The sequence below is a fragment of the Candida parapsilosis genome, contig 005809, assembly GCF_000182765.1.
Source record: "Candida parapsilosis strain CDC317 annotated contig 005809".
NCBI classification, from domain to species: Eukaryota; Fungi; Ascomycota; class Pichiomycetes; order Serinales; family Debaryomycetaceae; genus Lodderomyces; species Lodderomyces parapsilosis.
This window is the reverse complement of record NW_023503281.1, coordinates 897,176-923,534: the sequence shown is the minus strand read 5'-3', so window position 1 is coordinate 923,534 and position 26,359 is coordinate 897,176. Positions and strand designations below refer to the sequence as shown.

Below are 26,359 nucleotides of genomic sequence, written 5' to 3'. Positions count from 1 at the left end.
AGTCAATGAGTATCTAGAGGACCTTCCCAAGCCAGTACAGCTGAAGTTGTACGAGGCACCTGCAACGTGTCTATCAATTTATCGACTCCTATCTCCCATAGCACAGTTTTATATAATGACAATGATTTTCAATGAGAAGCCCATGCCCATGAGGGATTTGACCAAGTGGTGTAAGCCACTGGCTAAGAGGATGGAGTTTGATGCATTAAAGCGTTTGGAGCTGTTACACTTGATTGAGTACGATAGTAAAGGAACCAATGTTCGATTGAATACAATTTTTCGTTCCAACTTTCGAGACTGCCTCACGGGCTCCCAGGATCCAAACGCTTTTGGAAGTATTAGTACCGATGACGATGCCGATAAAATTGAAACATCTTTTTTAGACAAGTTTGCGTCGCATGAGTGGGAAAATATTTTACATTTTATGGTAGGGACAGAGGGGACACCAACACCATCACGATCGGTCTTGAGCTTGTTAAAATTGGGTGGTCTCATGGAGGGAGAATCAGAATTGACTATAACAAATACTGGATTTCAGTTTCTCTTACAGGATGTAAATGCACAAATATGGACTTTGCTTCTACAATACCTAAATTTAACTTCGGAACTGAATATGAATCCCGTGGATGTGTTGAACTTTATTTTCATTCTTGGTTGTTTGGAATTGGGAAAAAGTTACTCAGTATTAAGTTTGAGTGAGACGCAGGTGAGTATGCTTGCTGATTTAAAGGATCTTGGACTAATATATCAAAAATCAAAGACTTCAAGTAGATTTTACCCCACCAGATTGGCAACAACGCTTACGTCAGACTCATCGGCGTTGAAAACTCCGTCTATGGCTGTTGAGCAAGCATTGGAAGAAAGTGAGGGTCAAATGATGACATCCACGAGCCGCGAATCTATCATTATTGAAACAAATTTCAAAATTTACGCATACACCAATTCCCCCTTGGAAATTGCAATTCTCAACTTGTTTGTTCAAATGAAAACAAGATTTTCTAATATGGTATGTGGTCAAATTACCCGAGAATCTATTAGAAATGCTCTTTATAATGGAATAACCTCAGATCAAATCATCAAATTCTTGGAAACACATGCTCATCCGCAAATGAAAGCGTTGGCGAAGGAGAAGTTGGACAAAAAGGTGGAGTTTGATGCCAGTCATAATATTAATACAGCTGGTGGTGCCCCACAAAGCAAAACTGATGGAACAATATCACAACATAAATTGGAGGTGATCCCACCAAACGTTGTTGATCAAATTAAACTTTGGCAATTGGAACTTGATAGGATACAAACAGTTGAAGGATACTTGTTTAAGGATTTTGCTAATCAACAGGAATACGATATGCTATCGAATTATGCTACAGAATTAGGAGTGTTGGTATGGGGAGATAAGGCTAAGCGAAAATTCTTTGTTACAAAGGATGGTATGGCGCAAGTTGCAGACTTTGCCAATCGAAAATTAAGGGGGTAAGGCATTGGTGCACCTTTTATTCTATATACAGCTATCTACATTCTAGAAAAAGAATTTAACCAGAACAGGATTCACAGTTGTTAGCATATCTTATATCGCAAGCCACTGGCGTGGTGTCATGAATATCATAAACCTCCGAATTCGGAGTTGCATAAGCAGACACTTTCCTGCTGCTCCTCCTTTGACTACCTTCAATATACTTCTTTCTCTTCAAACTCTTTTGAACTTGTTGATGCTCGGCTGAGGCCACTTCTTCCTTATCAACAGTGAATTGGATGGCTCTCGCAGCAGCTTGTGTTCGTAAGTAATACATGCCCGTTTTCAAACCTTTTTCCCAGGCATGAAAATGACAGCTGGTGAGTTTACCTATGGTTGGATTCAGCATATAAATATTCATGCTTTGCAGTTGGTCGATGAACTTTCCTCTATCTGCAGCCATATCTATGATATCCTTTTGTTTCAACTCCCAAACTGTTCGGTAAAGTTTTCTAATATCCCCAGGTATCACTGGTATATTTTGGATTGATCCACCATCTTGAATGATTTTGCTCCTTAATGCTGAATTCCAAATTCCCAAATCCACCAAATCCCTTATGAGATACTTGTTCACCACTTGAAATTCGCCTGATATCACTCGACGAGTATACAAGTTGGAGGTGTATGGTTCGAAACACTCATTGAACCCTAAGATTTGAGATGTTGAAGCAGTAGGCATGGGAGCTACTAAAAGTGAGTTTCTCAACCCATGACTCCTCACATTATCTTTTAACTGATCCCAGTCATCATAGAATTCTGGTTTTTGATTCCACATATCAAATTGCAAAATGTCTTGCGAAGCTGGAGATCCAGCAAAGGTTGAGTAAGGACCCTCAAGTATAGATAATTCAAGTGAGGCCTCTACAGCAGCATGATAGATGGTTTCAAAGATTTGCGAATTGAGTTTTTTAGCCTCTAGAGAGTCAAATGGTAACCTCAATTCGAGAAATAAATCAGCTAGACCTTGTACGCCTATAGCTATTGGTCGATTCTTTTTGTTTGATCTTTCCGCTGAGTTTACCGGGTAGCGTGTAACATCAATCACCTTGTTCAAATTCCTTGTGACGACTTTAGTCACAGAGTGCAATTTGTCGAAATCAAACTCAATGCTATCTTCTGTGGATTGAAGAAAAGAAGGGAGACCCAATGATGCCAAATTGCAAACAGCGGTTTCACTTGGAGAAGAATATTCAACAATTTCACAGCACAAGTTTGACGATTTAATTGTGCCTAGATTCGACTGATTGGTTTTCTGATTGCATGCATCTTTGTACAACATGTAGGGTCCACCCGTTTCAGTTTGTGACTCCAAAATCGCAAGCCAAAGTTTCTGAGCCTTTATTGTGGCAGACGCCAATCCTTGTGCTTCGTATTTCTCATACAACTCAATAAATTCACTTCCATATACATCACTCAACCCCGGCGCTACATCGGGAGAAAACAAAGACCAATCACCGCCGGACTTTACTCTTTGCATAAACAAATCAGGAATCCACAACCCATAAAACAAATCCCTCGTACGAAACTCTTCGTTCCCATGATTCTTTCTCATGTTTAAAATCTCAAACACATCGGCATGCCAAGGCTCCAAGTAGATAGCGAAAGCTCCTGGTCTTTTGCCTCCACCTTGGTCAACATATCGGGCAGTGTTGTTGAATACTCGTAACATGGGAACTACTCCACCTGCTCTTCCATTGGTGCTGGCTATATGCGAGCCTTGGGCCCTAATATTGTGAATATGAATTCCAATACCGCCAGAAGCTTTAGAAATTAACGCCGCTTCATGAAGCGTTTGATAGATCCCATCAATTGAATCATCCTTCATTGCTAACAAAAAGCAGGATGAAAGGTAGTTGTACGCGCATCCGGCATTATATAGTGTTGGCAGTGCATGGATGAAGTATTTTTGGGACATTAGTACGTATGTTTCCTCAACCGCTTGTATGTCATCTTGGTGAATTTCTATAGCCACTCTGAGAAACATGTATTCTGGAGTTTCAGCTATTTTGTTGCCAGTTCTCCAAAGATATGAGTTTTCCAAAGTCTTGATTCCAAAATAAGCCAACTCAATCTTTTCCGTTTTCTTTATAATTCCGTCAAACTCTTCTCTGTGTTTCATAACAATCTCATAAAAATTGTCCGACATTTGGGAATATGGCTCTCCTCGCGAGTTTGTGGTATCCTTCAATCGTTGTATGTTTTCACTGAATCTGTATGGTACTTGCAACTGTAAAAGGTGTGAAACCATTCGTCCAGCAAGTATAGCATAATCAGGGTGATGTATCACCCTACTCGCTATTACCTCAGAAGCAAAGTTGTAAATTTCATGAATCGTAATTTTATCAGGTAGGCCAGCTAGTATCGAAGTCACAATATCATCGAGTTTGATGTAGGACGTGTCAAGCCCGTGGCAAAACCTTAAAACCAATTTCATGAGGTACTCCTCATCTATATCTTCGATAATTGTTGCTGTATCGACTGTCATGTGGTACACCAGTGAATCTCGAGCCGCGTACATACTGCGAGAGTGGCTCTTAACTCACGAAAGCAAACTTTCATCTCAAAAGAAGATAGTAAAAATTTAAGACAGAAAAAAGAAATGTATCACATAACACAAATAGAGAGAGAGAGAGTCACAATATCAAACTGCATTTCATTTCCCTATCCAATTAGGCAACTAAAGACATCAAAAGTTGACACCTATTCTTTACTCATACACTAGATCATAATCTAGCTTTAAGATCCTGTACAAATCTTTCATGGTAAACTCCATGGAAAACTCTGGTTCCGTTTCACTTTCTTTGTGTAAATTATCTACAATTTCACCATCATCAGATACGACAAAACCGAGTTCAGCAAGTTGCTCCATCACTGCTGACTTGCTCTCATTGGAGATTGCCTGCAATTCCTCTGAAATCCTTTCCCATAGAGCTTCTTTTTCTTCCAACTCTTTTTGCTTTTTCTTTTCCCATTGCTGTCTTTGCCATTCTTGAAATCCACCCATTTTTTGAATTGCAATTGATCTCTCATTGAAAACGTAATTGGATGCAAGCTGTGCTACTGTACGCCAGTACTCAATCAATTTTTGAATTTTGTCACCATCTTTAACATACTTGGTTGCCTTCATTAAAGTATCCTTCTTCAACTTGTAAACACGCAACTGCTTATCTAAATTAGTTTCATATGCTTGAATAGGACTCGTAACAGTCCTCTTTTCCTCTACAATTGTAAGTATATACTCTGAATACAAGTGAAACTGTCTACACATACGTGTCAACCTTTTGGTGTGCATTATTATGTGTTGCAAAAAGTAAAAAAAAATGAGAGGGGGAATTTGATACATTATTACAAAAGTGCATGATAAACAGAATGATAAGATATCGTGTTTATACCTACACCATATCGTCAAATCTCCCGTTAAATGCATTTTGTAACCACAGTAGTAGCTTACCATAAACGAGGGTGTTTGCATTATTGTAATCAATATTGTGATCACTATCAGGGAAAATCTGCAAATCATAATTCTTGACACTTGCAGAATTGAGCTTATCCATCAACCACATGGTATTTTGTAAATGCACATTGTCATCAGCAGATCCATGCATAATGAGAAATCGGTGAATATTTTTGAAATTCTCCACATCTTGAACTCTTGCATACTTTTTATAATTCGGATTCTCACTTGGTTGATTCATATATCTCTCTGTGTATATGGAGTTATAGAATAACCAATTTGTCACAGGAGCAATGACCACTCCATATTTAAATACTCGTCCATTGTCGTATTCCAAAGTTTTCAAAGTAGTAAATCCACCATAAGACCATCCCCACAAACCAACCCGATTCTTGTTGATAAAATCATTTGCCAGCATATACTCAGAGGTAATTAACTTGACATCTCTAGGCTCCCAATAACCAATTTTATTACTAGCAAAGGCTTGAAACTGCCAGTCATTTCCTCCTGTTCCACGTGGATCAATCACTAGCACTACTGCATTCAAAGCTGCACTAGCTATCTTTAAAAAATCAATGTCGAATTTTTTCAACACATTCTGTGAGCCTGGACCACCGTATGCATGGACCAAAAGGGGATGCTTTTTCTTTGGATCGAAGTTTGGAGGTAAAATCTCCTTCACGCTAAGCGCTATATTGTACTTGAGAATTTTGATTTGCCGGTGAATCACCGTAGGGAAGTTGAATTTTTGAAACTGTTTTTGGGAAACTTCGAAATGGTTGACCATTGGATATTGGAGAATTGCCTTTTTCAAAGTTGTTACATCGTATAATGAATCATGTAATCCGGCCATATCGATTAGTCTTTGCCACGGTTGATCTGGTCCTTCATACTGAAGATTTAAAAATCTTCCATTTTGCGAGAATGAGGCAACGTAATATCCATCGACATCCAAGCTTGTGATTTCAATATACGTATCTTTTGCTAGATCGTAACCAATTAAGTGAGAGTCCATAGCACTTCTTTTATTAGTGAGAAAGTAGAGATAATTCTCGACTTCATCGTAGATCCCTTCATTAATTGCCTGATATTCCTTCAATACCCTCAGTGGTTGAATATCACTCGCCTTGTCAAATATTGCTAGATAGTTTTTCCCATCCACAACGTAATTATCCACGTAGGGACCATTTAAGCTTGTAATAGGCTTCATTTTTCCAACCCAGCCTCCGTACAAATCAGTCACATTCACCGAACCTAATAACAGCAAATTTGACGAGGCTGGAGTGTACAATTTTTTGGATAAAATTTTGCTTGTTCTGTCAGTTTCCTTCACTAAAAAGTTTTCATTGTCAATCCAGCTAGCTTGGTACACCACAAAATCTCTACCTAAACCCTCGTCTTTGTCCAGAATAGTTTCAAGTTTTTGCTCGTCAACATGGTACACATGAAGCGATACTGTAGGATTTCGAGTTCCAGGCTTGGGATATAAAAGTGAACTTTCGACTGGATACTGGTCCACTAATTGATATCTTTTCTCATTCGATTGGTCGTATTGCATTCCCACCTCAGTGTTTTGCTTGACGTAGTAATCGATATTGACATTCTTCACTTCAGTGTCATTGATTTTTGTGAAAACGAGATGCTTTGAGTTGGGCGACCACCAAATCATGCGATCCGTTGCAACCACTTCCTCCTCATAAATCCAATCGGGTTTACCATTGAATATATAGCGTGATCCATCCGTGGTGATTTGCTGTACTTTGTTATTTGATAAGTTTTGGATGTACAAGTTGTGCTCAAATGCGAATACAACGGATTTACCATCCGGAGCAAATTCAACAAAATGCAACTTCTCTAAAGCAGTAGCCAGCAATTTCGAGTTGCTATCTTGGGTATCGCTTTCACGAGGAGGTTGGATTGGTATGTATGTTGAAAGTTGAGGATTGTAAATCCAATACAAAGCAAACGACAGATGTCTCCATTGTTTTAAAGTATCAGTTTTGATAAGATGAAAATTATTGAGTTGATCAATAGGAGTAGTGGGGTTCAAAGTAATCTCCTCTATATTGAAGAAATTGTTCTGATAGGCAAATTTCTTTGTCGGTAGAAATACTGCTTCGTAGTCGCCATTAGCCTGCCTAATTAAAAACGAATGCAGAGTCGATGTCAAATAAAGTCCTCTATGTTTATTCTTTGGCAACTGTTTTGCATTCAACCAGTGAACTTCTTCCTCATAAGTTAAATAATCTCCATTTCTCCATCCGTCAAATGTTATATTTTTGAGATGTGGATCATACTTTGCCAAAGTAATGTTTCTGTCTCCCAAATGGACGTTCGTCTGCCATTTGGTATTTGATATTAGCTGCGAAGGACTTTGTTGAGAATACGCCACAATTCCAACTATCCATAAAAGCAAACAAACTACTCCAAAAATCAGGCAATACTTTAAAGGAAAACCTTGTTTTCGATACCTTCGTAAAATGGATTGATAAAATGGATCATTATTGAAATCGTCTTTTGTTTCACCTGTCCTTAATGCACAACTTTCAATATCTTCCAAAAATTCTGATGATCGAGAATCAGTCGACGACTTGGAGGGTGATCCCTCTTGGGATGCATCTCCAACAGCGCCGTCCAATGTAGATTGTCGATGACTTTGATCCACCATTTCGTATTGTTCTATACGGTCACTTGAATTGAGTTTGGCGTACATATTTCGGTTTATAGGCGTCGACTGAGTAGCATGTAGTAACTCTTTTTGAGTCGGTTGAAAATTGAGTAGTCCTAAATCGCTTCAAACGAAATGAAATAATTATCGAAGGCGTAATCACAGTAAAGGAGTATCACGTTTGGACGTTAGTGTTGCATAGATATTTCCTACTTTTTGTTTTTCTTATTTCTCCTGTTTAGTCTTAGTGACATTTGCATACAAAAGAACCTAAAATCGCCTATTACGTACTGTGATAACGAGTAGTGATGCTAACCAACCAGACGAACACTCCTTCACTTCTTTCAACAGCTCGAATAGTCGGTTTCTTGTGTATCAAACCATCTCCTTTGGTCACCCAAAAAGGAAAGTTCAATGTCGCATCTTGCGACGTAACATTTACAATAGGGTCACAAAATCTCAAGGGTCAGTTTACAAACTGGAAGTATCATGATTTCCTATGCTTCCTATACAATAGATACATGGCTATAATGTAGAGCTCTAGGCCTTTTCGTGGAATTTCCTGAAAAAGTCCATACATGCAGTGAATACAACTAACAATATACCCCCACCTGGACCCAATCTCAAAACTTTTGGAATAAAACCTTTATACAATGCACCGAATCCTTCTTCCTTGTAAACCATGGCCAATGAAGGATAGGTCCATCTGTATCTCGAAGAGCCAGCTTGAATTCTAGACTTGACGACATCGAATGGCGTGTTCAAAATTGTACCAAAAGTACCTCCAATTGTACCAGATGTCAAATCAAACAAGATCTTTTGTGTGTTATCCTTTGGTTTTGGCATCAATGACTTGACTTGATGGATACATCCGAAATAACCTGCATTCCACCAAATGTGTCTCCACATTGTCAGCTCAAGACCTTTGTACAAACCCAAGACACCATTCTTTTGGATAATATCTTTAATCACCTCGCCCATACCATTGAACTTGGTAGTTTTGTCTTGTAATCTAATCTTGACCAATTCAAATGGAACAACAACAAATGACTCAGTGGCACCAGCAGTAGCACCTGTAAGAATAGCTAATGGTTGAGTCATGGACGAAACACCGAAAAAGTTCTTGTAAAATTTACCCCATTCGTCATTTGCAGCAAATTTTGTTGCCCTCTTTGGTGCTTCCATCAAAATAGGAGCAGTAATACCTTTATACAAGCGCGAAAAGCCTTCCTCTCTAACAATTGTTTTAAAACAGTTGATGGTACCTTTAGTCGCGTTTGTGGAGTCCAATTGTTGTCTGGTTTTGACAACATCTAAAGGGTACATAACAAGAATCTCAGAAACTCCTGCAATAGCTCCAGCTGCAAACTGGTATATGAATGGTAATGGTGATGGTTCAGCCATGATTACTCTAACAAAAAGTGGGTTGGTGGTGGTGGTAGTACAAAGTAAAACAATCTATTTCCTTGGGGTTTGTGAAAAGATTTATAACAAATTCACAAAACAGCTGAATGAATCAATGACTTTAACTAGTATTGGAAAAGTCAGTAGTTTATCACTAGTTGTGAAAGTAGCAGTATAGAATAGTTTTTCAATTGAAGAATGAGAATAAAAAAAGGAAAAAATTGTGGGTGAATTGTATCTACAATTTTCAGTTGATAAAAAAGTTGAATTTTCGTGGTGAACAAGAGAGACAATGGAAAAAACATACACCTACATACACTCATATTTTTGTGAAGTGTAGGAATCAGTCAGCCGATAAATTTTTGAGAAATTAAAAGAGAGGTTAACTAACCAACTAGGGACACACAAATTTGAATTGAAATGAGTTAATGTATACTTGCCACAGAGAAAGCGGGGTGTAGTTCCTACCTCTTCCCTAACATAATCCTCCCTCTTTGGGCAAAATCGATTTTAGTTTGGAATAATGTTGACATGTAGATTCAAAAATGCCTCAACACTTTGATACGATTTAAGATCTACCCGTCTCTGTTCCTAACTACACTAAAAATTGACAACTTTTCGTACCCCACTTCACCATATCACGTGATCATCGGCACCTTTTCAATTGAGCTGTTGCTGTAATAACTAAGAGGTTTATGTAAAAATATTCGGGCATTACACGCTTTTAACGATCCCAGAGTGTGTCTACAGAGGCGGTATTTTGGCATCATGACAACTTTGTGTCTATTCTCTCGCAATCAAATCTGTTTCTGGTTTCACACGCTCTTGCGGCGATAAAATTTTTCTTCACCATCGCAAAAAAAAAAAAAAAACTTCAGGAAACCTCTTCTTTTTCTTCTTCTTCTTCTTCTTCTTCTTTGTGCGGCAGCCAAAGCTTTAACCGTGTTGCTTGTCTGTTCTTTTTATATCCTTACGAGTTGGCGAGCGTCAAGCTTTTGGCGAGATTAAAATTTTACACAAGCGATCATCTTAACGCCCTTTCGTTAAGTTCGTATTTAAACGAATTTAGTGAGGGCTGGTAGATCAAACATTTTGTATTACGAGAGCTAGGGATGGTTTTTCTCTATTTTTCACTACAACCACAAACCTCTTACTAATGCCAACGAAAAATTAATGGCTAGACCTGCTATGATTGCCATCTTTTGTCGTTTGTTGAAAACTGTGTCGTCAATCAAAAGGAATACGACCGATATAACTCCAAGAAAAACACCGAGACAGAATCCAAGTAGTAAATCCTCATTGACTCTTGTCTCGTCTGTATCCAATGGGGTCTGAGGCGGTACTTGATCAGCTGTTTCGGGTCCTGCCAGGGCGGTGTTGCTTGTTATAGCTTCTTGATCAGTCGCATCGTTATTCGACGTCGACTCAATCCATCGTTCCTCCAATTGCCGCAAATTCCTTTGCCTCGTTTCGTCTTCTTCCAAGTCAGCTATTTCACTGCTCGCACCACCCGCAGAATCATGTCCGTAAATCTGATAAAATTGCTGCCTTAAATCATTGACATCTTCTCTGGAAAAGCCTTGCTGTAATAAACGATCAAAACCTATTACATTGGGAGTGGTTGTAACTTCTTGCGGCTTGTTGTCTAATTTATTTTCGTCTTCAAGTTGCTTCCTTGTTAACTCCTCACTCACAACACAATGAATGTATATCAAGTCATTTTCTGATAAAGCTGCCAACCGTGGCTTAAAAACTTCCTTTGCTAAATCAGTCTTTTCGTTCAAAACTCTTCCATTGTAAATCAATTTCAAACGCTTAGTTGAGCATTGTGGCAATTTACTCCTGATTGTCGATTTCAACCATGTTGTGCTGATCAACTTGTTGACGTCGTCCTTATCAAAGTTTATGCTAATCGGTATTGACAAGTCAGGAATCTGTTCCGTTGATGATAGGGCATTGGTGAATCTTATAACTAGCACGAGTCTCATTGTGAAGATCTTCCTTGAGGAGTATGGGTGTGCTGTGGATGTGCAGTGTAATCTTAATTTTTGTTTGTCTTTGTTGTCTCGCAGTTGCTTTTCTTACGTTCTCCGGCAAAATGTAAAACCAAGTTTTGGATTCCATACCTTGTAAAGATGGAGATACAATTACGCATGAGATGCCTAATAATGGAGGACCCGACTCCTCTCCTACAACGTGCATGCCTACAGGGAAAACGATCAACCAAAGGCATTAGATTCACATCTTTGGAAAAAGGAAGGCAAAATATCATCTGCAAGTGATTTCAGAAGCTCAATGATACTAGCCCATAAATTTTCTTTCTACTGTTCCATTCTTTACCTCTACATACACATCCCAACAACGTAAGGCCTTCTTATTGATGCTGGAGATAAAGTGCGATTTAGTCGGATTTAAAAAAGAAAATATTCGGGTTTTGTTGCGGCCAAAAAAATCACACTCTTCGCAACAACCAACATCTAAACAACTTTGCCACCCCATCTAGCAACAATGTCAGCGGCTTCATCTGATATCAACAGCACAGTATCGAAAGTCAAGGGATCAGTTGATGATCAATCAGTAACTGATCAAGAATCAGGGTTGAGATACGCTGCATATGCCAACAGATTTAGAACCATATTGTTGGCATCTCACAGATACGTGGCCTACACTTCAGATATAGGTGAATCATTTAGACCAGTGGCACATCCATATTTGGTCAAGACTGGGTACGCTGTGTCTTGGCTCTATATTATTGGAGATGTTTCGTATGCGTCTTGGATCACGAAGATGAAGAGTGAGGGAAGATACATTCCAGGTTTAAAGCCTTGGAATAAGCAACCCCAACCAGATTTGGTTGCAGCTGAAACATTCAAGCAAACTCATAGCTTAGTTGATTCCGATTGGAGATTGAGTGCTTTGAAGCGAGGAATATTTCAAAGTGTTGCTTCGATGGGATTGCCAGCGTTCACCATTCACAGTGCTGTTCGTTACTCATCATACATTTTCAAAAACTCAGGAAATAAGACATTGAAAACCTATGGTCCCGTAGCCATCGGATTGGGAATTGTACCCTTGTTGCCTTATGTTTTTGACGAACCAGTTGAACATGTTGTTGACTGGGTGTTTGACAAGGGTGAAAAATTGTACGTTAGGGAGAAACTAACCTAACTTTCGATTAGAACTACTTAGACTTAGAGTATAGACATAGAAATTAACAAACCAATGTATTAGATGAACTTCCGAGAAAGTGTTCTCCCTCGATTATGCGGCAGGACCTTTGTTGATGAAAATGATAAAAAAAAAGTATGCAGCATGCAGCCCTCACCATAGGTACCCCGCTATCTCTTTGATGAATTTATGTGCCCACATTTTTTGCAAGTTTTGGCATCAATATTTGAATCAAAGGCAACAATGGCTTCTTTGATTTGGGTTCCCAAATCAGTCAAATAAAAGTCCTTGTGATATACAACATCTTCACAATTGCTACAATACCATCTGATTGCATCATTAACACTCTCTGGACGATCTTGCTCGACAACTATCCCAATGGTATCCTTGTAACGACAAGGGTTATGAGGGGTGTTGGGTGGCAATAAAAATGAGTCACCTTCGTGAATTAAAATGTCTCTGAACTTCCCGTCATCAACGACTTTCAAGCACATGGTTCCTTTGTATTGATAAAAATACTCTGGTGTTTGATTAATATGGTAATCACTTCTTTCATTGGGTCCGCCAACAATCATCACTGTGAAACCACCCCTATGCAAGCAAAAGTTGTTAACTGGTGGCTTCAACTTATCCTCATTCTCCTCTACCCACTTATGAATGTTTATTGGTGAAGGCAACATTTAAACAATGGTTATACTCTTAGAGGGCTAACGTCGAATGACACATTGAGTTTGGAAATTCTTGGAAATCACGAGAATCGGTTTGCCGATCCGAAGTGGGTCTCAAGGAAAATTTATCATTTACTGCTACCACTTAAAACTAATAATTGTGAGTTCATGAGATGGACCTAATCCAAAATTATACTTCAGATTCGGACAGCCAAGAAGAAGAAGAAGAAGGGCTTGTAAGCGCACACACATTGAAGAGAATAGGGGAGCTACATCTGTTGCAATCTCAACCATTACCGACACCACCTCCTATTCAAATATTCCTGCAACAATACCAAAACATGCACTCGGCGTCGAAAGTGTCGGCAATATTTACATCGATGCCGTGGACTCCTTCAGTTACGGCCCTATCTCAGCTCGAAAAAGCCGTGAACTATGTCGTCTCACAAATTCCTGCATTGTCACAGAACTACAAATTTGTTGCACCAAATAAGGACCCTTTTCGAGTGGAGAAGCATCATATAACGATTTTCCCCACCTTGCACATGAAGGAAGAGTACGAGTCACAGTATACTAGCCTCATGCGCGAGAGATTGAATAGCATAAAGCCTCCAGCCAATTTGATCTACAAGGCCGACTTGGCCAAGAATCAGTCGCCTCTTTTGAAGCTTCTCGATAACTCAAAACCATCAATTCGTCTATCATTTCAAAGTACGATGTCTATTTGTAAGAGTCCATTGAAAGACTCATTGTTTTGCACAATTGAAATCAATCAAACTCCCGACTCGTTAAGCTATTTTAATAATTTAATAGAGGGTTGCAAAACATCAGCCGAAAAATCAAATGCCCAGGTGCAATTTCCTGAGTTATTGAATGACCCTATGCACGTGTCAGTTGCAACGGGATATGTCATTAGAAAAAGCATGTCAGTTGGAGAGGTTGACAAAATCAATCAGCACGTCACCGCCTTAGACATTAGCCAATTCACAAAAGATATACCTATAGTTGTTAATGAGTTAACGATACGAAATATGTATCAAATGACTTCAACATCACTACCGCTAATATAGGAAAGCCTTAATAGCTGTTGTACGAAGATTTAACGTAAATTGTATAGAGAATTTGTGTTGTGACATGTGATCCAGAACTTTTCTCCCATTTGTAGAAGCAAAAAAAAGAAAAGAACTCACCAAATAACCGAACTAGCCTGACCGAACAAAAAGCCACTTTTCCTTTAAATCGAACTGCAAAAAAAAAAGAAGAACACTAGAGGCACCGCATACCAATCCCACATTCCATAGCTTGATTGAACATGTCAAAGAAATATCAAAAGGATATAGAGAAGCAGTTATTGGATGTCGTCAACAGTAGGGGTAACGACAACAGATGCGGTGAATGTGGCGCAGAGTACCCAACATGGGCATCATACAATTTAGGAATATTTCTTTGTGGAAGATGTGCTTCGGTTCACAGACGTGTTCTCGGCCCTCCTCATTATAAAATATCAAAAGTTAAATCTTTAACCTTGGATAAGTGGTCACAACAACAAGTGGACAATTTGCGTAGAGTGGGAAATGCTCGAGCCAAGAAAAGATGGAACCCCAAGAGAATTCCTTTCCCCTTTGATGGTGATGATGACATTGCCGCAGTTGAACAATATATAAGAGACAAATATATCTTGGGCAAATTTCGTGATGACGATGTGGACCCGTCTGAGTTTGACGATGACAGAATGAGCAAATATAGCAACGATGACAGTCACTCTCGACGCTCGGCAAGACTGAGGTCAAACAGTACTAGAAGTATACAACAGTTACCCAAGTTGACACATCGAAAATTGACAACATATGAATATAGTCAATATCAAGCTCAACAAAATCAAATGCGCACCTTTGGGTACCAAGATAGAGACGCAGCATTGGAAAGTTTATTGTTAGCTAATGGGGACGTTGAGTTGGCTATAGATATTTACAAACAAGATGCTAAAATCAATCCGGGAAAAGAAGAAATAGCCCCGGGATTACCAAGTAGACCACGTCCATCTACCACTCAAGCACAGTCAACGACATCAACGGGTGCTGTGTCGTCTACTTCAGATTGGTGGAGTAATCCTGGGTCTACAGCTGGATCAACAACAGTGTCATCAATGCCAACAGGGATACAAGCAGCAACTCCCCAAATTTACCAATATACCGATCCAGTAACTGGTCAAGTGTCTTACGTCGATTCAAATGGTCAAGAATACTTGGATCCAAATAACCCACAACACCAACAACAATTAATGGGCATGACCAACCCGCAATTAATTGCCCAACAAACCAACAAACAAGGTATCATGTCTTTGTACAACCAACCAACAACGATGTCACCACAGTCTCAAGGGGTACAGCAGCAGACACAGCTGTACTTTCCTCAACAAAATGGTTTGATGCAGCCATCACAGACGGGATTGAGTCAACCTGGATTCGGCTTTGCGCAACAGCCTCAACAGCCTCCTCAACAGCAATTCACTGGTTTTGGCCAACCTGGTCAACCTCAGTTCACCGGGTTTGGGCAACAACAACAGACTGGATTTTACAACCAACAGGGCTATCGCTGAAAAAGCAAAGGCTATGTATTTTGAGGATAGGATTTATCTACTTGTAAAATATTTGACTGTCAAAGTTACTTAGAATTAAAAATGTATCGTCTAGCTGCCTGTACCGTGGCATAATCTACAACCTAGCCTTCTCTTTCAAATCATCACACAAGCAAAGTCCAACATGTCTTGCTACACTCATTGTCGTCACCATGGGGTTGACTCCTGAGGCAGTTGGCATACAACTAGCATCTGCGATGTAAATGTTGGACGCCTCAAAGAGCTTACCTTTGGTGTCACAAGCACCATATTTAGGACCTTTACCAGACATTCTGCAGCTCGACATTTGATGAGCAGAACCATATGGGACTCCATAACTGTCAAGCGGTGTTTTGGCAACTTTTTCTCTCCATTCAACATAGTCTCTATCGGTTATGGAACGTTTATCTTTTGAAACCTTTGACTCGAAGACTGGAATCGACGACTGAGGACTCAAAATCCTCTCAGCGCCTTCAATGTAAAGAATATCTGCCGTCACAAGTAGTCCTTGTAAAAGAACATTTCTGTCAAATTTGTTGACACTGTAATCAATGTACAACGATTCAGGTCTTTGTGGATCACCTGCCACTGAGCCATTCGAGGTATCACGAGCTATTACTATCATTCCAAACAATTGATTGTATTTCAATAAGTCCTTTCTGATCTCATCACTTCCTCTCCATGGCAAAAGTGCAGCTTGAATAAATGGAGCGTTCAATATAGTTTCAATTTTAGCACCATGTGCTTTTCCATCCAAATCATCAATTTGAGTGCAAACAGCTGTCATAATCGAATTTTTATGGTGATCTGCTTGAACCTCGGAGCCAAAATCGCCAAACACAGTGATCGCAGGATGCAACTTTAAATTTTTACCAATGTGTTTGTTTTTGAATCCAGAATTTTGCAAAACAACCGGGGTATTTAATGAGCCGCCCGCGACTACGAACTTTTTAGGACCAGAGATCTTGAACTTTCTACCAGTTGCTTGATCCTGACATAAGAGACTAGTTGCGACCCCGTCTCTGTGCAAGGTTTGAAGTACTCTTACCTGATCCATAAACTTCGAACCAGTTGCAGCAGCCGCACGAAACCAGTTAACAGCCGAGCCTTGTTTGATACCATGTTTACAACCTAAGTAACAAAATCCGCACTGATGAGCGGGATGCCCGCCCGAGTTTTGGTTGATTTCTTTAGCAGAATAGCCCAATGTGTCACAACCACTCATGATCACTTGGTTGCCAAACGAGTGTTTAATTCCTTTTGTAGATGCACCCATTTGTTTAAAAACGTATTCTTGACACTTGTCGTAGGAATCAGTTGCTGCGAAATTTAATCCGTATTCATCATACCACTCTTTTCTAACTTTAAACGGGGTTTTGAAACTGGCAGACCAATTGACAGTCGTTCCTCCTCCAAAATTGGACCCTGCTAATATTGAAATTTGCAGATTGGTGGATGCCAATGTACCCAGGGATTGATAAAGTGCCTTTAATCCTTCATTGTCGGTGAAATTGAATTCTGACGGTGAGTAGTACTTTCCCTTCTCCAAGACTAAGCTCTTGTAACCGTCATTTGCCAAAGTATGCGCCACTACTCCAGCACCAGCACCAGAGCCAATTATAACAACATCAATATCTGTCAAGTACAATTCCGCCCCTTCGAATTCGGGTTTTTGCAACATGACATACTTGAATGGATCAGGCTTGAAGCCTTTATATGCTTCTTCACGCAACTCTTTTCCAGGGTAATGGATAGCTTTGTAATGCAACTCATTACCTAAGATTACTAATGTATTGAGTGTCAAAGCAAGTACTGTTTTGAATAATGCTCGTTTGGCAAACACAGGAGAGTCCCTCAACGAAGCCATCAATTGCTCACGCTGCTCCACAGACATGTCCTTTGCTAAAGTCCATGAATTTGTCAAAAGTGGGGCGAATATTTTCGAATCCAAAATGTTCATCAAGGTGATAAATTTACCTGTTGCTTCAGTAGTATTGTTGTTTATTATATATAAAAGCTTCTCCTTGAATCCAGGGATTTGCGAGGGTTTGTTGAAAGTCGTAGCATATTCTTCAATTTCTGCTACTGTTAAAGAGTCACCAACGATTTCCTTGATTAGGGCAACGGGAGCATCGTGAATCACTCCATCTGAAAGGGCAGCAAATAAATCGATATGTCTCTGTTCCGCAAGAGGCGGTGCCGTTGAGGTCATGATTGCTCGAGTGGATGAACTTGTCAAATGTTCCACATGTAGATGAAAGTCGTAGCTGCTATTGCCTTATATATAAAAGTTTCAACAAAGTAGTGGGGAAGGAAATATTTATGGTTTCAACATTGTTATTAACTCCGCATGTGATACGAGATCCTACTCCACAAATTTCATCTCTTTTTCTTTTCTCGGAAATTCACTTTACGGAGATAAGGTGTATTTTGTGTTTGTTCTTTCAGTCTCAATGGTCAGAGTAAACTTCTACTAGTCGATGTAAAGTAATATTTGCTAAATAATGTATCATTCATAATACATTTAAAATAGTAATTGGTGAGTTTAGAACCTGGCCTTTGTCTTCAAATCATCACACAAGCCAAGTGCAACGTGCCTAGCAATAGCCATTGTAGAAATCATTGGATTAGCACCGGAAGCAGTTGGCATACAACTAGCATCTGCGATGTAAATGTTGGATGCCTCAAAGAGCTTACCTTTGGTGTCACAAGCACCATATTTAGGACCTTTACCAGACATTCTGCAGCTCGACATTTGATGAGCAGAACCATACGGAGTTCCATAACTATCAAATGGGATCTTGGCAACCTTTTCTCTCCATTCAACATAATCTTTGTCAGTGATGGATCTCTTGTCCTTTGGAATCTTTGATTCAAAGATTGGAACCCAAGGTTGAGGACTTAAAATTCTTTGAGCACCTTCAATATACAACATGTCCGAGGTAACAAGGAACGCTTGCAAAAGGGCGTTTCTATCGTACTTGCTGACGTTGTAGTCAATGTATAATGCTTCAGGTCTCTTTGGATCAGCCGAAACCGAACCAGTGGAAGTATCACGAGTAATTAACAACATTGCGCACATGTGGTTGTATCGCAACAAATCTTTCCTAGCTTCGTCACTTCCTCTCCAAGGTAAAAGTGCAGCTTGAATAAATGGAGTGTTTAATATGGTTTCAATCTTGGCACCGTGAGCTTTTCCATCCAAATCGTCAACTTGAGTACAAACCGAAGTCATAATTGAGTTATCAAAGTGGTCAGCCTCAACGTCTTGACCAAAATCACCAAACACAGTGGTGACAGGGTGTAATGTCAAGTTTTTACCAATGTGTTTGTTTTTGAATCCAGAATTTTGTAAAACAACCGGAGTGTTTAATGAACCACCAGCAACCACAAACTTCTTAGGACCGGTGATTTTGAATTTTCTTCCAGTGACTTCATCTTGACACAAGAGACCTACAGCAACTCCTTTTTTGTGCAAAATCTGAAGCACTCTTACCTGATCCATGAATTTGGAGCCATTTGCGGCTGCATCTCTGAACCAATTGACTGAAGAGCCTTGTTTGATACCATGCTTACAGCCAATATGACAGAATCCACATGAGTGACCCGGGTGGCCACCTGAGTTTTGTTCAATGGCTTTGCTAGCGTAGCCCAATTTTTTACCACCTTCAATAACTATTTCGTTAGCCAAAGAGTGTTTAATTCCTTCGGTTGAGGCACCCATTTGTTTCCACACGTAATCTTGACACTTGTCGTAAGAGTCCGTGGCAGCAAAGTCTAATCCGTAATCATCATACCATTCTTTTCTCACTTTAAATGGAGTCCTCAAACATGCAGACCAATTCACTGTAGTTCCTCCACCAAAAGTGGAGCCAGCCAAGACAAAAATCTCATTATTGGTTGAAGTGAGCAATCCGTGACCTTGAAAGAGGGTCTCAAGACCTTCTTTATCAGTAAAGTTGAATTCTGATGGTGAAAAGTACTTTCCTTTCTCCAAAACCAAACTCTTGTAACCGTCGTTGGCCAAAGTGTGAGCAACAACACCGGCGCCCGCACCAGATCCAATGATTATGACATCAATGTCAGTCAAGTGCAACTCTGCATCTTCAAATTCTGGTTTGGGCAACATATCATATCTAAATGGGTCAGCTTGGAAACCTTCGTATGGCTTGTCTTTCAATTCTTTACCTGGGTAGCGGATGGCTTGGTAATGTAATTCATCACCCAATATCGCCATAGTATTCAATGTTAAAGCATGTACCAATCTGAATAATCTTCTCTTGGCTGGAATAGGTGAGTCACGCCAAGATGCCATCAATTCCTCACGTTCTTTTAAAGTCATATGTTTGACCAATTTCATGGAATTGGTTAAAGTTGGTGCAATTATTCTTGAATCCAATGCTGACATCAAGATAATGAACAAACGTGATGCTTCTGTGGTGTTGTTATTAACGGCAAACAAGATTCTTTCCTCAAACTCGGGGATCTCGGATGGTCTGCTAAAGGTTTCAGCATACTCTTCGCATTCCTCTTCTGTCAAATGGTCACCAACCACTTCTTTGATCAAGGCAGGAGAAGTGTCGTGAAGGATTCCATCAGCGAGGGCAGCAAATATTTTTACATGCTTTGGTTCCGCAACATCTGGTAAAAACGAAGCCATGATAACGTAGTTGGGTTCTAGTTGGTGTGCTGGTAGTAGTGTTGGTTAAGAGTTAGATGTTTGTATCTTTGATAAGTATTGAGGGGGAAATCAAATAATTGGTATATCTTTCAACAAGGAAAACGTGGGGTAAATATTTGAATTGTAGTAACATCGAATAACAATAAATTTGGTCAACTGGTGTGATTTTATACGTTCCTATAGTATGCGTCGCTTTAATTTTCCGCACTTTTTTTTTTTATTCTTTTTTCTTTTTTCACATTCTCTTTTTCTTTTTCTACCCCCGCTTCAATTACTTGTTAATTTTCAACAATGGAACCCCTGTAAGAAAGAAGGAAAACAATATCGGATAATTTTATTGACGGATATCATGTGATATATTGTTTATACTCATCAATAGCCAAATGCGAAAATGGCAGCACAATATCATTGAGATTCTATGTGACTGGCTTTTCCTGCTGTAGTAGCAGTTATATGAACCAAAGCAAGACGCCGTTTAATCTTTCACATGCAGATGTATTTGCAACCACGGATACGCAATATGCAAATCAATTTCCTTTTTTTTTTCCTGTGCTTGTGTGAGCGGAGTTTAAAAAAAAAATGGTATGACAATAGACTAGTACAAAATCAGTTGATTTCATTTATTGGTTAACAGTATTGCAGTTTGATCAACATCGTGTTGTAGAAAGCTTTAAATGGGACATTATAGTAAGGGGACTTTAGCCCTTCCAAACTAGGTAAGAAAATTCTCTCTTTGAATTTGACATGTGCATTATTTAGTTGACACAAAATTGGTACATATAATTCAATTTGCGTTTTGGTGGAGATAAAAATGTATCGTATGACTTTGTTGCGAACACCACGATATCCTCGGTACGCATATTGAGAAATAATGGATTGGGATAGCGTTCAGGACTATGACTAGCCTAAGGACGATACTTGGATTTGCTTCATTATATGAAAGGAGGAAATTCTAACATAGTGATGAATAAAGAATTGTATTTAAATTTTGTGTAACTTGGCTGGGCTCCTTTAATTTGCTTGTGAGATACAACTTTACCATCTTGTTTAAAGTCAAAATTTGCAAGCAAAAAGGGAGCCAGATTCACTTTTATCAGTAAATTCACTTTTCTTACTGCAGAGGCGGAAATTCGAATGTTTTGTGTCAAACCTCGACACAGCTTCTCTTTAAATCCGCTCCGTGCATATCAAACCGGCTTTAATGCATACTCATCCAAATCTAAAGGTATGCCCATCTCTTTTTTCAATTCTGACTTTTGAAGACCAGACTGTTCAGATAACCATGTAAGCATTGTTTCAATCAGATCGGACAAGAACTCGATGCCCTCTTTCAATTTTTCCAATCGTTGATACTGTTGAAGTTGCTTATTTTGCTCCGTTAATTGATAAATCTCAACACGCAAAATTTCTAGATCTCTTAATTGATTTTCCCTTTCAGGGCACACATCAGCACTTCTTTCAATACGTATTATTTCCAATTCTCGTTGCAATTGTTCACGAAGCTTTCTTTTCGTTTCCAAGTTGTGCTCCAAGTGCTTCACCTTGTTGATTCTGTTCTTCGTGTTTGTGTACGGAAAAGACCAGTACAAGTTAGTTGTTCCACTCTTTTCTTGTTGTATCATCCCTTCATCTACCAAATTGGACACCAACTCTTTGACTTGCATTCCAGGAATCTTGCACTCTTTGCTAGCTTTTTGTTCAATTTCCTTCAAAGTGTAAAAGTCATGGGTTGATTGAAACCAGCTACGTAATAGCTCAAGTTTCTCTTCGTGTGATACTGTCTTCTTTGGGGCCATAGCTTTGGTGTGGGCAGAAAGAAGAGGAGGGTGCTGCAAAAAAATTATGCTTTTGGCAACACGAATGAAAACAGAGAAGTTGTATAGAAATAATAAAGAGAAATGCAGCAAGCATTTTCCATTGTTCCAAAGGATACAAAATGAACTTCTGTTTCTTCAAGAGATACTACGTGAGCGTTTCTTCTCACGTGTGAATTGGAGCAACGCTGGAATAGCTTTCTTCTAAACATTTTCTAAAATCAATTGCCAAGTGCAGTTGCATACATTGAAAGTAGAGACACTATGACGCATCAATATTCATCTATAGTAAATTCGTTTGTTGCCCTAGATGCCTCATCAGCAAGTCTTTACGAATACTTGGTCTACTCTCCCACATCATACAAGACACTATCCTCGCTCAAAAAATACCTGAGATTCTTGTGGTCCTTGTCTTCTCCCGCAGCAATCCCAGCAAATCCCAATGGACCACGGTCACATTCACTGCAAATCAATAATCGTTCTACATCTATTTTTTCCTTTTGCTGCTGTTGCTGTTGCTTATCTTCATCGCCAATATTGCCAATAGTGCCAACTACTACTGGTTCCGGTAACACTTTCGAAGGTTTACTCACACCTATATTGTCGAAATCCCAAACGTCATTGATGCGATAAAATGCGGTTGTTGATGTGTTGAGTGTTGGACTTGAATTGTTTGAATCTGTAGTGATACAATGGGGGGCTTCTTTAAGAGTTACTGACGGTATACTCAGTGAATAGACGATAATACGTGCGTGACAATTTGCAAAGGGACATCGGAGTATTAGTGTTTTTGAGGAAATGTACTGTGCTAGCTCTATTTCATTTCGAGACTTGAGGGGCATCCTGTGTTGATTCAATGATGACAATTGCAAAATTGTTTGCTTCGAATTTATTCTTTTCTGCCCAATTTTTTTTTTCCTAATAGAACGCAAGAGAAGCAATTGATTGCCACGATCAGATCATCAACATTAAGGACATTGAAAACTATTACAGTTCAATGACATAAATAAAAAGGAGATCTGCCATTTTCAACGAAAATCTTCTAGCTTTTATGGCTAAGTTTTGCTCGAAGTGGCAAGTCAAAGTGGTGTACAACGAATGTGAGCAATCCCACTCAATTGAAGCGTCCAGTCACGCATAGTTGTCACCATATTACCCTACCTCGTTGCATCACTCGCTAGAGTTGAACTACTTCTTCTCGTCAAATGTCTTGCAGGGAAGTTGCTGCAATTCAATGCAATGTGCAATAATATTTCCGCAATGGGCGAAAATGTAAACAAAAGAAAATTGGAGCTCATAAAATTCAATCTTGCACAATCAAAGATAAATCACGAAGCAAGTTTGAACTTGTTAACAGAAGAAACACAAGAACCACCGAGGACTTGAAACATTGTGGGATTGGCTATAGAATTTTGACTGTCGAAATTACATCACCCCACCCGTCATCATTTCCACACAGTTAAATCTAATCTTTTCCAATGTCAAGAGCCAATAAGAATTGGAATAGTCTATATTCTTACAACCAAGGGTTTGTCTACCTACATTTGAAAAACAATGATTTACTAAAACTACGATTCAATTTGAATGGGCTGTTTACTGAGGAGAATAATTTGCAAAATAATCAACAAGTTACTACTTTGACCCCACCACCAAACAATTCGACATTGTTTATATTGAATGATGAACTTTATGGACTTAAAAAGAGCGATTCAAGTCAGGACAGTGACATATGTGGTGACGGAAGCTTTGCCATTGTGAAATATAGCAACGAATCCTGGGACAATGAAGTTGAATTGGATTTTGACAAAGTGGCTGACTCTTCATTTTATCAATATTCTACAGTCTTGACCAACAGTGATACTTCAGATTTACTATACATATATGGTGGATTATGTGGAAAAACCAATGAAGCGACAAACAGATTGGTATCGGTCAATGTAACCTCTGGTCAAGTTAGCAATATCACCACTTCAACGAAACCGCAACCATTTTATGGAGCTGCAAATATTATTGCGCCAAATGTCCAGTCACAATTGATTATAGGTGGTGAGCTGAATAGTGGATGGTTGAACATGTATCAGCTAGCGACATGGGACTTTAATTCCGGTTGGTCTTTTAAACCAGTTGATAAAATGGATGACATTACAATCAACACGCGCACTTTTCCATTGACCCTTCCATTATTTGAGCCATTTGCACAAACCGATAGCATTTCCAATGATTTTCACATTGATCAGGTGTTGATGATTGGGGGTGATCTCAATGGTGAAGAAAGTACACCAAAGTATGCCAAATTGCAAATGAATACGAATGATTGGAAATGGAATGCCACAGAAGCAGATGGGTTTCAATTAGACGAAGTTTTGGGTGCCGCTACTATATTTTCGACATTGGTCGTGATTAACTCGACCACAAATTTAAACGATAAACGTATGGTTAGTCAAGAATACCAAGTCAATTTATACGACGTCGATACATTTGAACCTGTGGACAATGTCAAAGAAAACACAAAACCATTGAATATAACAAGTGATACCCACTCAAGCTCCAAATCCAACAATAAAGAAAAGATTATTTTGGGAACGGTACTACCGATCTTTTTTGTATCTTTAATCACGGGAGTTCTTGTATTTTTCTACATGTATAAAAGGAGGAAATCAAAATCACAAGAAGAGAACCCCGCTTATAATGAAATTGACTATAAATTTGATTATGTTGATCCACCAGCTTCGTTTTCTGCTGGTAACCATCATCTATTACCACTATATTTGCACGATGATGACTCGAACTCAACATTGAGCGGTGCTGCATCAATTGATTCATGGATGAAAAAGAGGCAAGATTTTGATAGAGGTAGACTAAGAAACAGTTATCTTGCTTCAAATGAAACTCTAAACACTGTTGATGATGAAGAGAGTCATGCTGGTGATGAAAATCAGGAGCAAGATGAGGCAATAACAAGGTCAACGACGATGCTGGAAGTAAAAAGCTTGCGACCTAGCTTGGATCCAAATAATCCCTTTGTACACAAATCCGTGCGTAACTTACGCAAATCGTTCAGCTTTTCCCAAACTCCACCAACGAGTCCGGTAATGAAGAATAAAGAACAAACGAAGTTTAAGAGTAAGCGGTTGACCAAGTCAGAGCAATTAATGGGAAGCGATTTGATTGACGATGAGGTAGTTACGGAAGTTGCCAAAACTGCCTCGAGACTACACAATGGCGCTAACTTCGATGCCAAATCGATTGACGATGATATGGATGTACAAGTATTGGTTAGCAGTAAAAGAAGATCGATTTTGAAAATCATGAACCCGGATACTGCCAGCGGTGATACTGACTCAAGTAGTTATCAGACTGAGCTGTTGTTGCAAAATGATAATATTGACGGAGAAACTACTAATGAGATTGATATAGATCGTCCACAAGAAAGAGATACCATTCTCAGACAAAGGATTCCATCGGGATCAAAGGAATGAGGTAAAAGGTGAGCTTAGTAATAAAGAGGGCTACTGTTGTGTGCTTTGTCATGTATTGATTATGTAATTTTCATGTAATATAAATGGATTGCTTACCTACCTCTTCGACTTTGAAAAGCATTCTAGATTAGCAACATGGCCATAAAGGGGTATATCCACCTATACAGATGCAAAGATTGTGGTTTGCAAACCATCGTCAGACATTATTATTATGTGTGTGTGTTGGCATAAGCCTCTTTCCCATTTATTTGGAATGATCTGTCGATACTGCATATAAAGGGCACTACTGCGCTATGTATACTCTTTATGAATCGGCTATTCTGGAACTGGTAAAAAATTAGACAATATACGGGACTTATGACCGAAGTGGCATTGCAATAGACGTGTGAACTGTAAGCGTGAAAAGATGTTTCGGCGATACTCGGTGATAATAACTAAGCATGTAGAAAGAGGTGTTTTAGACTACATTCTTTTTTTAGAGTATTGAGCAGTATTTGGAAAGGAAACTGCTGTAATGCAGATTCGCGTGACAAGAAAGGACACTACTTAACGAACAAAGTTTGTTTAGCTATATAAAGTTGCGTATACCTGAGTAAGGAGGTTAGATGCCATGGGCAATGTAGTCTTGTATTGGTTGGTATGAGTAAGTGAATAAGCAAGTAAGTTTCTTAGTAAGTTAGTAGTAAAGTATTTAGTCAAAAAGTATATTTTAGTACCTCTCTATGGATGATTGTATGATTTTATAATTACTACTACTACGCACACACAATACAATTAAATATTTTCTTAAAGCAAAGGGAAAGGGAAAGTCATAGGAACAACCAAGATTGTCAAACACAAACAGCACTGAAAACACACTTCCCCGTCCAATCTAATCAAAACAACCGTATATT

The 26,359-nt window shown here is 39.1% G+C and overlaps 15 protein-coding genes across 15 annotated transcripts; 5 read left to right on the top strand and 10 right to left on the bottom strand. All coding sequences in view use genetic code 12, as the record gives it.

Moving 5' to 3' along the window:
- Positions 1-121: 121 nt before the first annotated feature.
- On the top strand, positions 122-1,477 carry CPAR2_204530 (TFIIH/NER complex subunit; the record flags this gene model as incomplete). The annotated part of the gene is made up of 1 exon (XM_036809333.1): positions 122-1,477. The coding sequence occupies one exon, from the start codon at positions 122-124 to the stop codon at positions 1,475-1,477; it is 1,356 nt and encodes a 451-aa protein (XP_036665980.1).
- Positions 1,478-1,532: 55 nt separating this feature from the next.
- Positions 1,533-4,031, bottom strand: RNR3 (Rnr3p; the record flags this gene model as incomplete). The annotated part of the gene is made up of 1 exon (XM_036809332.1): positions 1,533-4,031. One exon carries the CDS (start codon positions 4,029-4,031, stop codon positions 1,533-1,535), a length of 2,499 nt encoding a protein of 832 aa, XP_036665979.1.
- A 189-nt stretch (positions 4,032-4,220) lies between these two features.
- CPAR2_204510 (uncharacterized protein) lies at positions 4,221-4,781 on the bottom strand (the record flags this gene model as incomplete). The annotated part of the gene is made up of 1 exon (XM_036809331.1): positions 4,221-4,781. The coding sequence occupies one exon, from the start codon at positions 4,779-4,781 to the stop codon at positions 4,221-4,223; it is 561 nt and encodes a 186-aa protein (XP_036665978.1).
- Positions 4,782-4,905: 124 nt separating this feature from the next.
- Positions 4,906-7,680, bottom strand: STE13 (Ste13p; the record flags this gene model as incomplete). The annotated part of the gene is made up of 1 exon (XM_036809330.1): positions 4,906-7,680. One exon carries the CDS (start codon positions 7,678-7,680, stop codon positions 4,906-4,908), a length of 2,775 nt encoding a protein of 924 aa, XP_036665977.1.
- Positions 7,681-8,175: 495 nt separating this feature from the next.
- On the bottom strand, positions 8,176-9,039 carry CPAR2_204490 (mitochondrial 2-oxodicarboxylate carrier; the record flags this gene model as incomplete). The annotated part of the gene is made up of 1 exon (XM_036809329.1): positions 8,176-9,039. One exon carries the CDS (start codon positions 9,037-9,039, stop codon positions 8,176-8,178), a length of 864 nt encoding a protein of 287 aa, XP_036665976.1.
- A 1,133-nt stretch (positions 9,040-10,172) lies between these two features.
- Positions 10,173-11,027, bottom strand: CPAR2_204480 (uncharacterized protein; the record flags this gene model as incomplete). Its single annotated transcript, XM_036809328.1, has 1 exon — positions 10,173-11,027. One exon carries the CDS (start codon positions 11,025-11,027, stop codon positions 10,173-10,175), a length of 855 nt encoding a protein of 284 aa, XP_036665975.1.
- Positions 11,028-11,547: 520 nt separating this feature from the next.
- On the top strand, positions 11,548-12,207 carry CPAR2_204470 (uncharacterized protein; the record flags this gene model as incomplete). The annotated part of the gene is made up of 1 exon (XM_036809327.1): positions 11,548-12,207. The coding sequence occupies one exon, from the start codon at positions 11,548-11,550 to the stop codon at positions 12,205-12,207; it is 660 nt and encodes a 219-aa protein (XP_036665974.1).
- A 170-nt stretch (positions 12,208-12,377) lies between these two features.
- On the bottom strand, positions 12,378-12,887 carry CPAR2_204460 (3-hydroxyanthranilate 3,4-dioxygenase; the record flags this gene model as incomplete). The annotated part of the gene is made up of 1 exon (XM_036809326.1): positions 12,378-12,887. One exon carries the CDS (start codon positions 12,885-12,887, stop codon positions 12,378-12,380), a length of 510 nt encoding a protein of 169 aa, XP_036665973.1.
- Positions 12,888-13,048: 161 nt separating this feature from the next.
- CPAR2_204450 (uncharacterized protein) lies at positions 13,049-13,945 on the top strand (the record flags this gene model as incomplete). The annotated part of the gene is made up of 1 exon (XM_036809325.1): positions 13,049-13,945. The coding sequence occupies one exon, from the start codon at positions 13,049-13,051 to the stop codon at positions 13,943-13,945; it is 897 nt and encodes a 298-aa protein (XP_036665972.1).
- A 242-nt stretch (positions 13,946-14,187) lies between these two features.
- On the top strand, positions 14,188-15,474 carry CPAR2_204440 (uncharacterized protein; the record flags this gene model as incomplete). The annotated part of the gene is made up of 1 exon (XM_036809322.1): positions 14,188-15,474. One exon carries the CDS (start codon positions 14,188-14,190, stop codon positions 15,472-15,474), a length of 1,287 nt encoding a protein of 428 aa, XP_036665971.1.
- A 115-nt stretch (positions 15,475-15,589) lies between these two features.
- On the bottom strand, positions 15,590-17,704 carry CPAR2_204430 (GMC family oxidoreductase; the record flags this gene model as incomplete). The annotated part of the gene is made up of 1 exon (XM_036809321.1): positions 15,590-17,704. One exon carries the CDS (start codon positions 17,702-17,704, stop codon positions 15,590-15,592), a length of 2,115 nt encoding a protein of 704 aa, XP_036665970.1.
- A 333-nt stretch (positions 17,705-18,037) lies between these two features.
- Positions 18,038-20,152, bottom strand: CPAR2_204420 (uncharacterized protein; the record flags this gene model as incomplete). The annotated part of the gene is made up of 1 exon (XM_036809320.1): positions 18,038-20,152. The coding sequence occupies one exon, from the start codon at positions 20,150-20,152 to the stop codon at positions 18,038-18,040; it is 2,115 nt and encodes a 704-aa protein (XP_036665969.1).
- A 1,208-nt stretch (positions 20,153-21,360) lies between these two features.
- On the bottom strand, positions 21,361-21,969 carry CPAR2_204410 (uncharacterized protein; the record flags this gene model as incomplete). Its single annotated transcript, XM_036809319.1, has 1 exon — positions 21,361-21,969. One exon carries the CDS (start codon positions 21,967-21,969, stop codon positions 21,361-21,363), a length of 609 nt encoding a protein of 202 aa, XP_036665968.1.
- Positions 21,970-22,331: 362 nt separating this feature from the next.
- Positions 22,332-22,829, bottom strand: CPAR2_204400 (guanine nucleotide exchange factor; the record flags this gene model as incomplete). The annotated part of the gene is made up of 1 exon (XM_036809318.1): positions 22,332-22,829. One exon carries the CDS (start codon positions 22,827-22,829, stop codon positions 22,332-22,334), a length of 498 nt encoding a protein of 165 aa, XP_036665967.1.
- Positions 22,830-23,465: 636 nt separating this feature from the next.
- Positions 23,466-25,466, top strand: CPAR2_204390 (uncharacterized protein; the record flags this gene model as incomplete). The annotated part of the gene is made up of 1 exon (XM_036809317.1): positions 23,466-25,466. The coding sequence occupies one exon, from the start codon at positions 23,466-23,468 to the stop codon at positions 25,464-25,466; it is 2,001 nt and encodes a 666-aa protein (XP_036665966.1).
- Between the last annotated feature and the right edge of the window lie 893 nt (positions 25,467-26,359).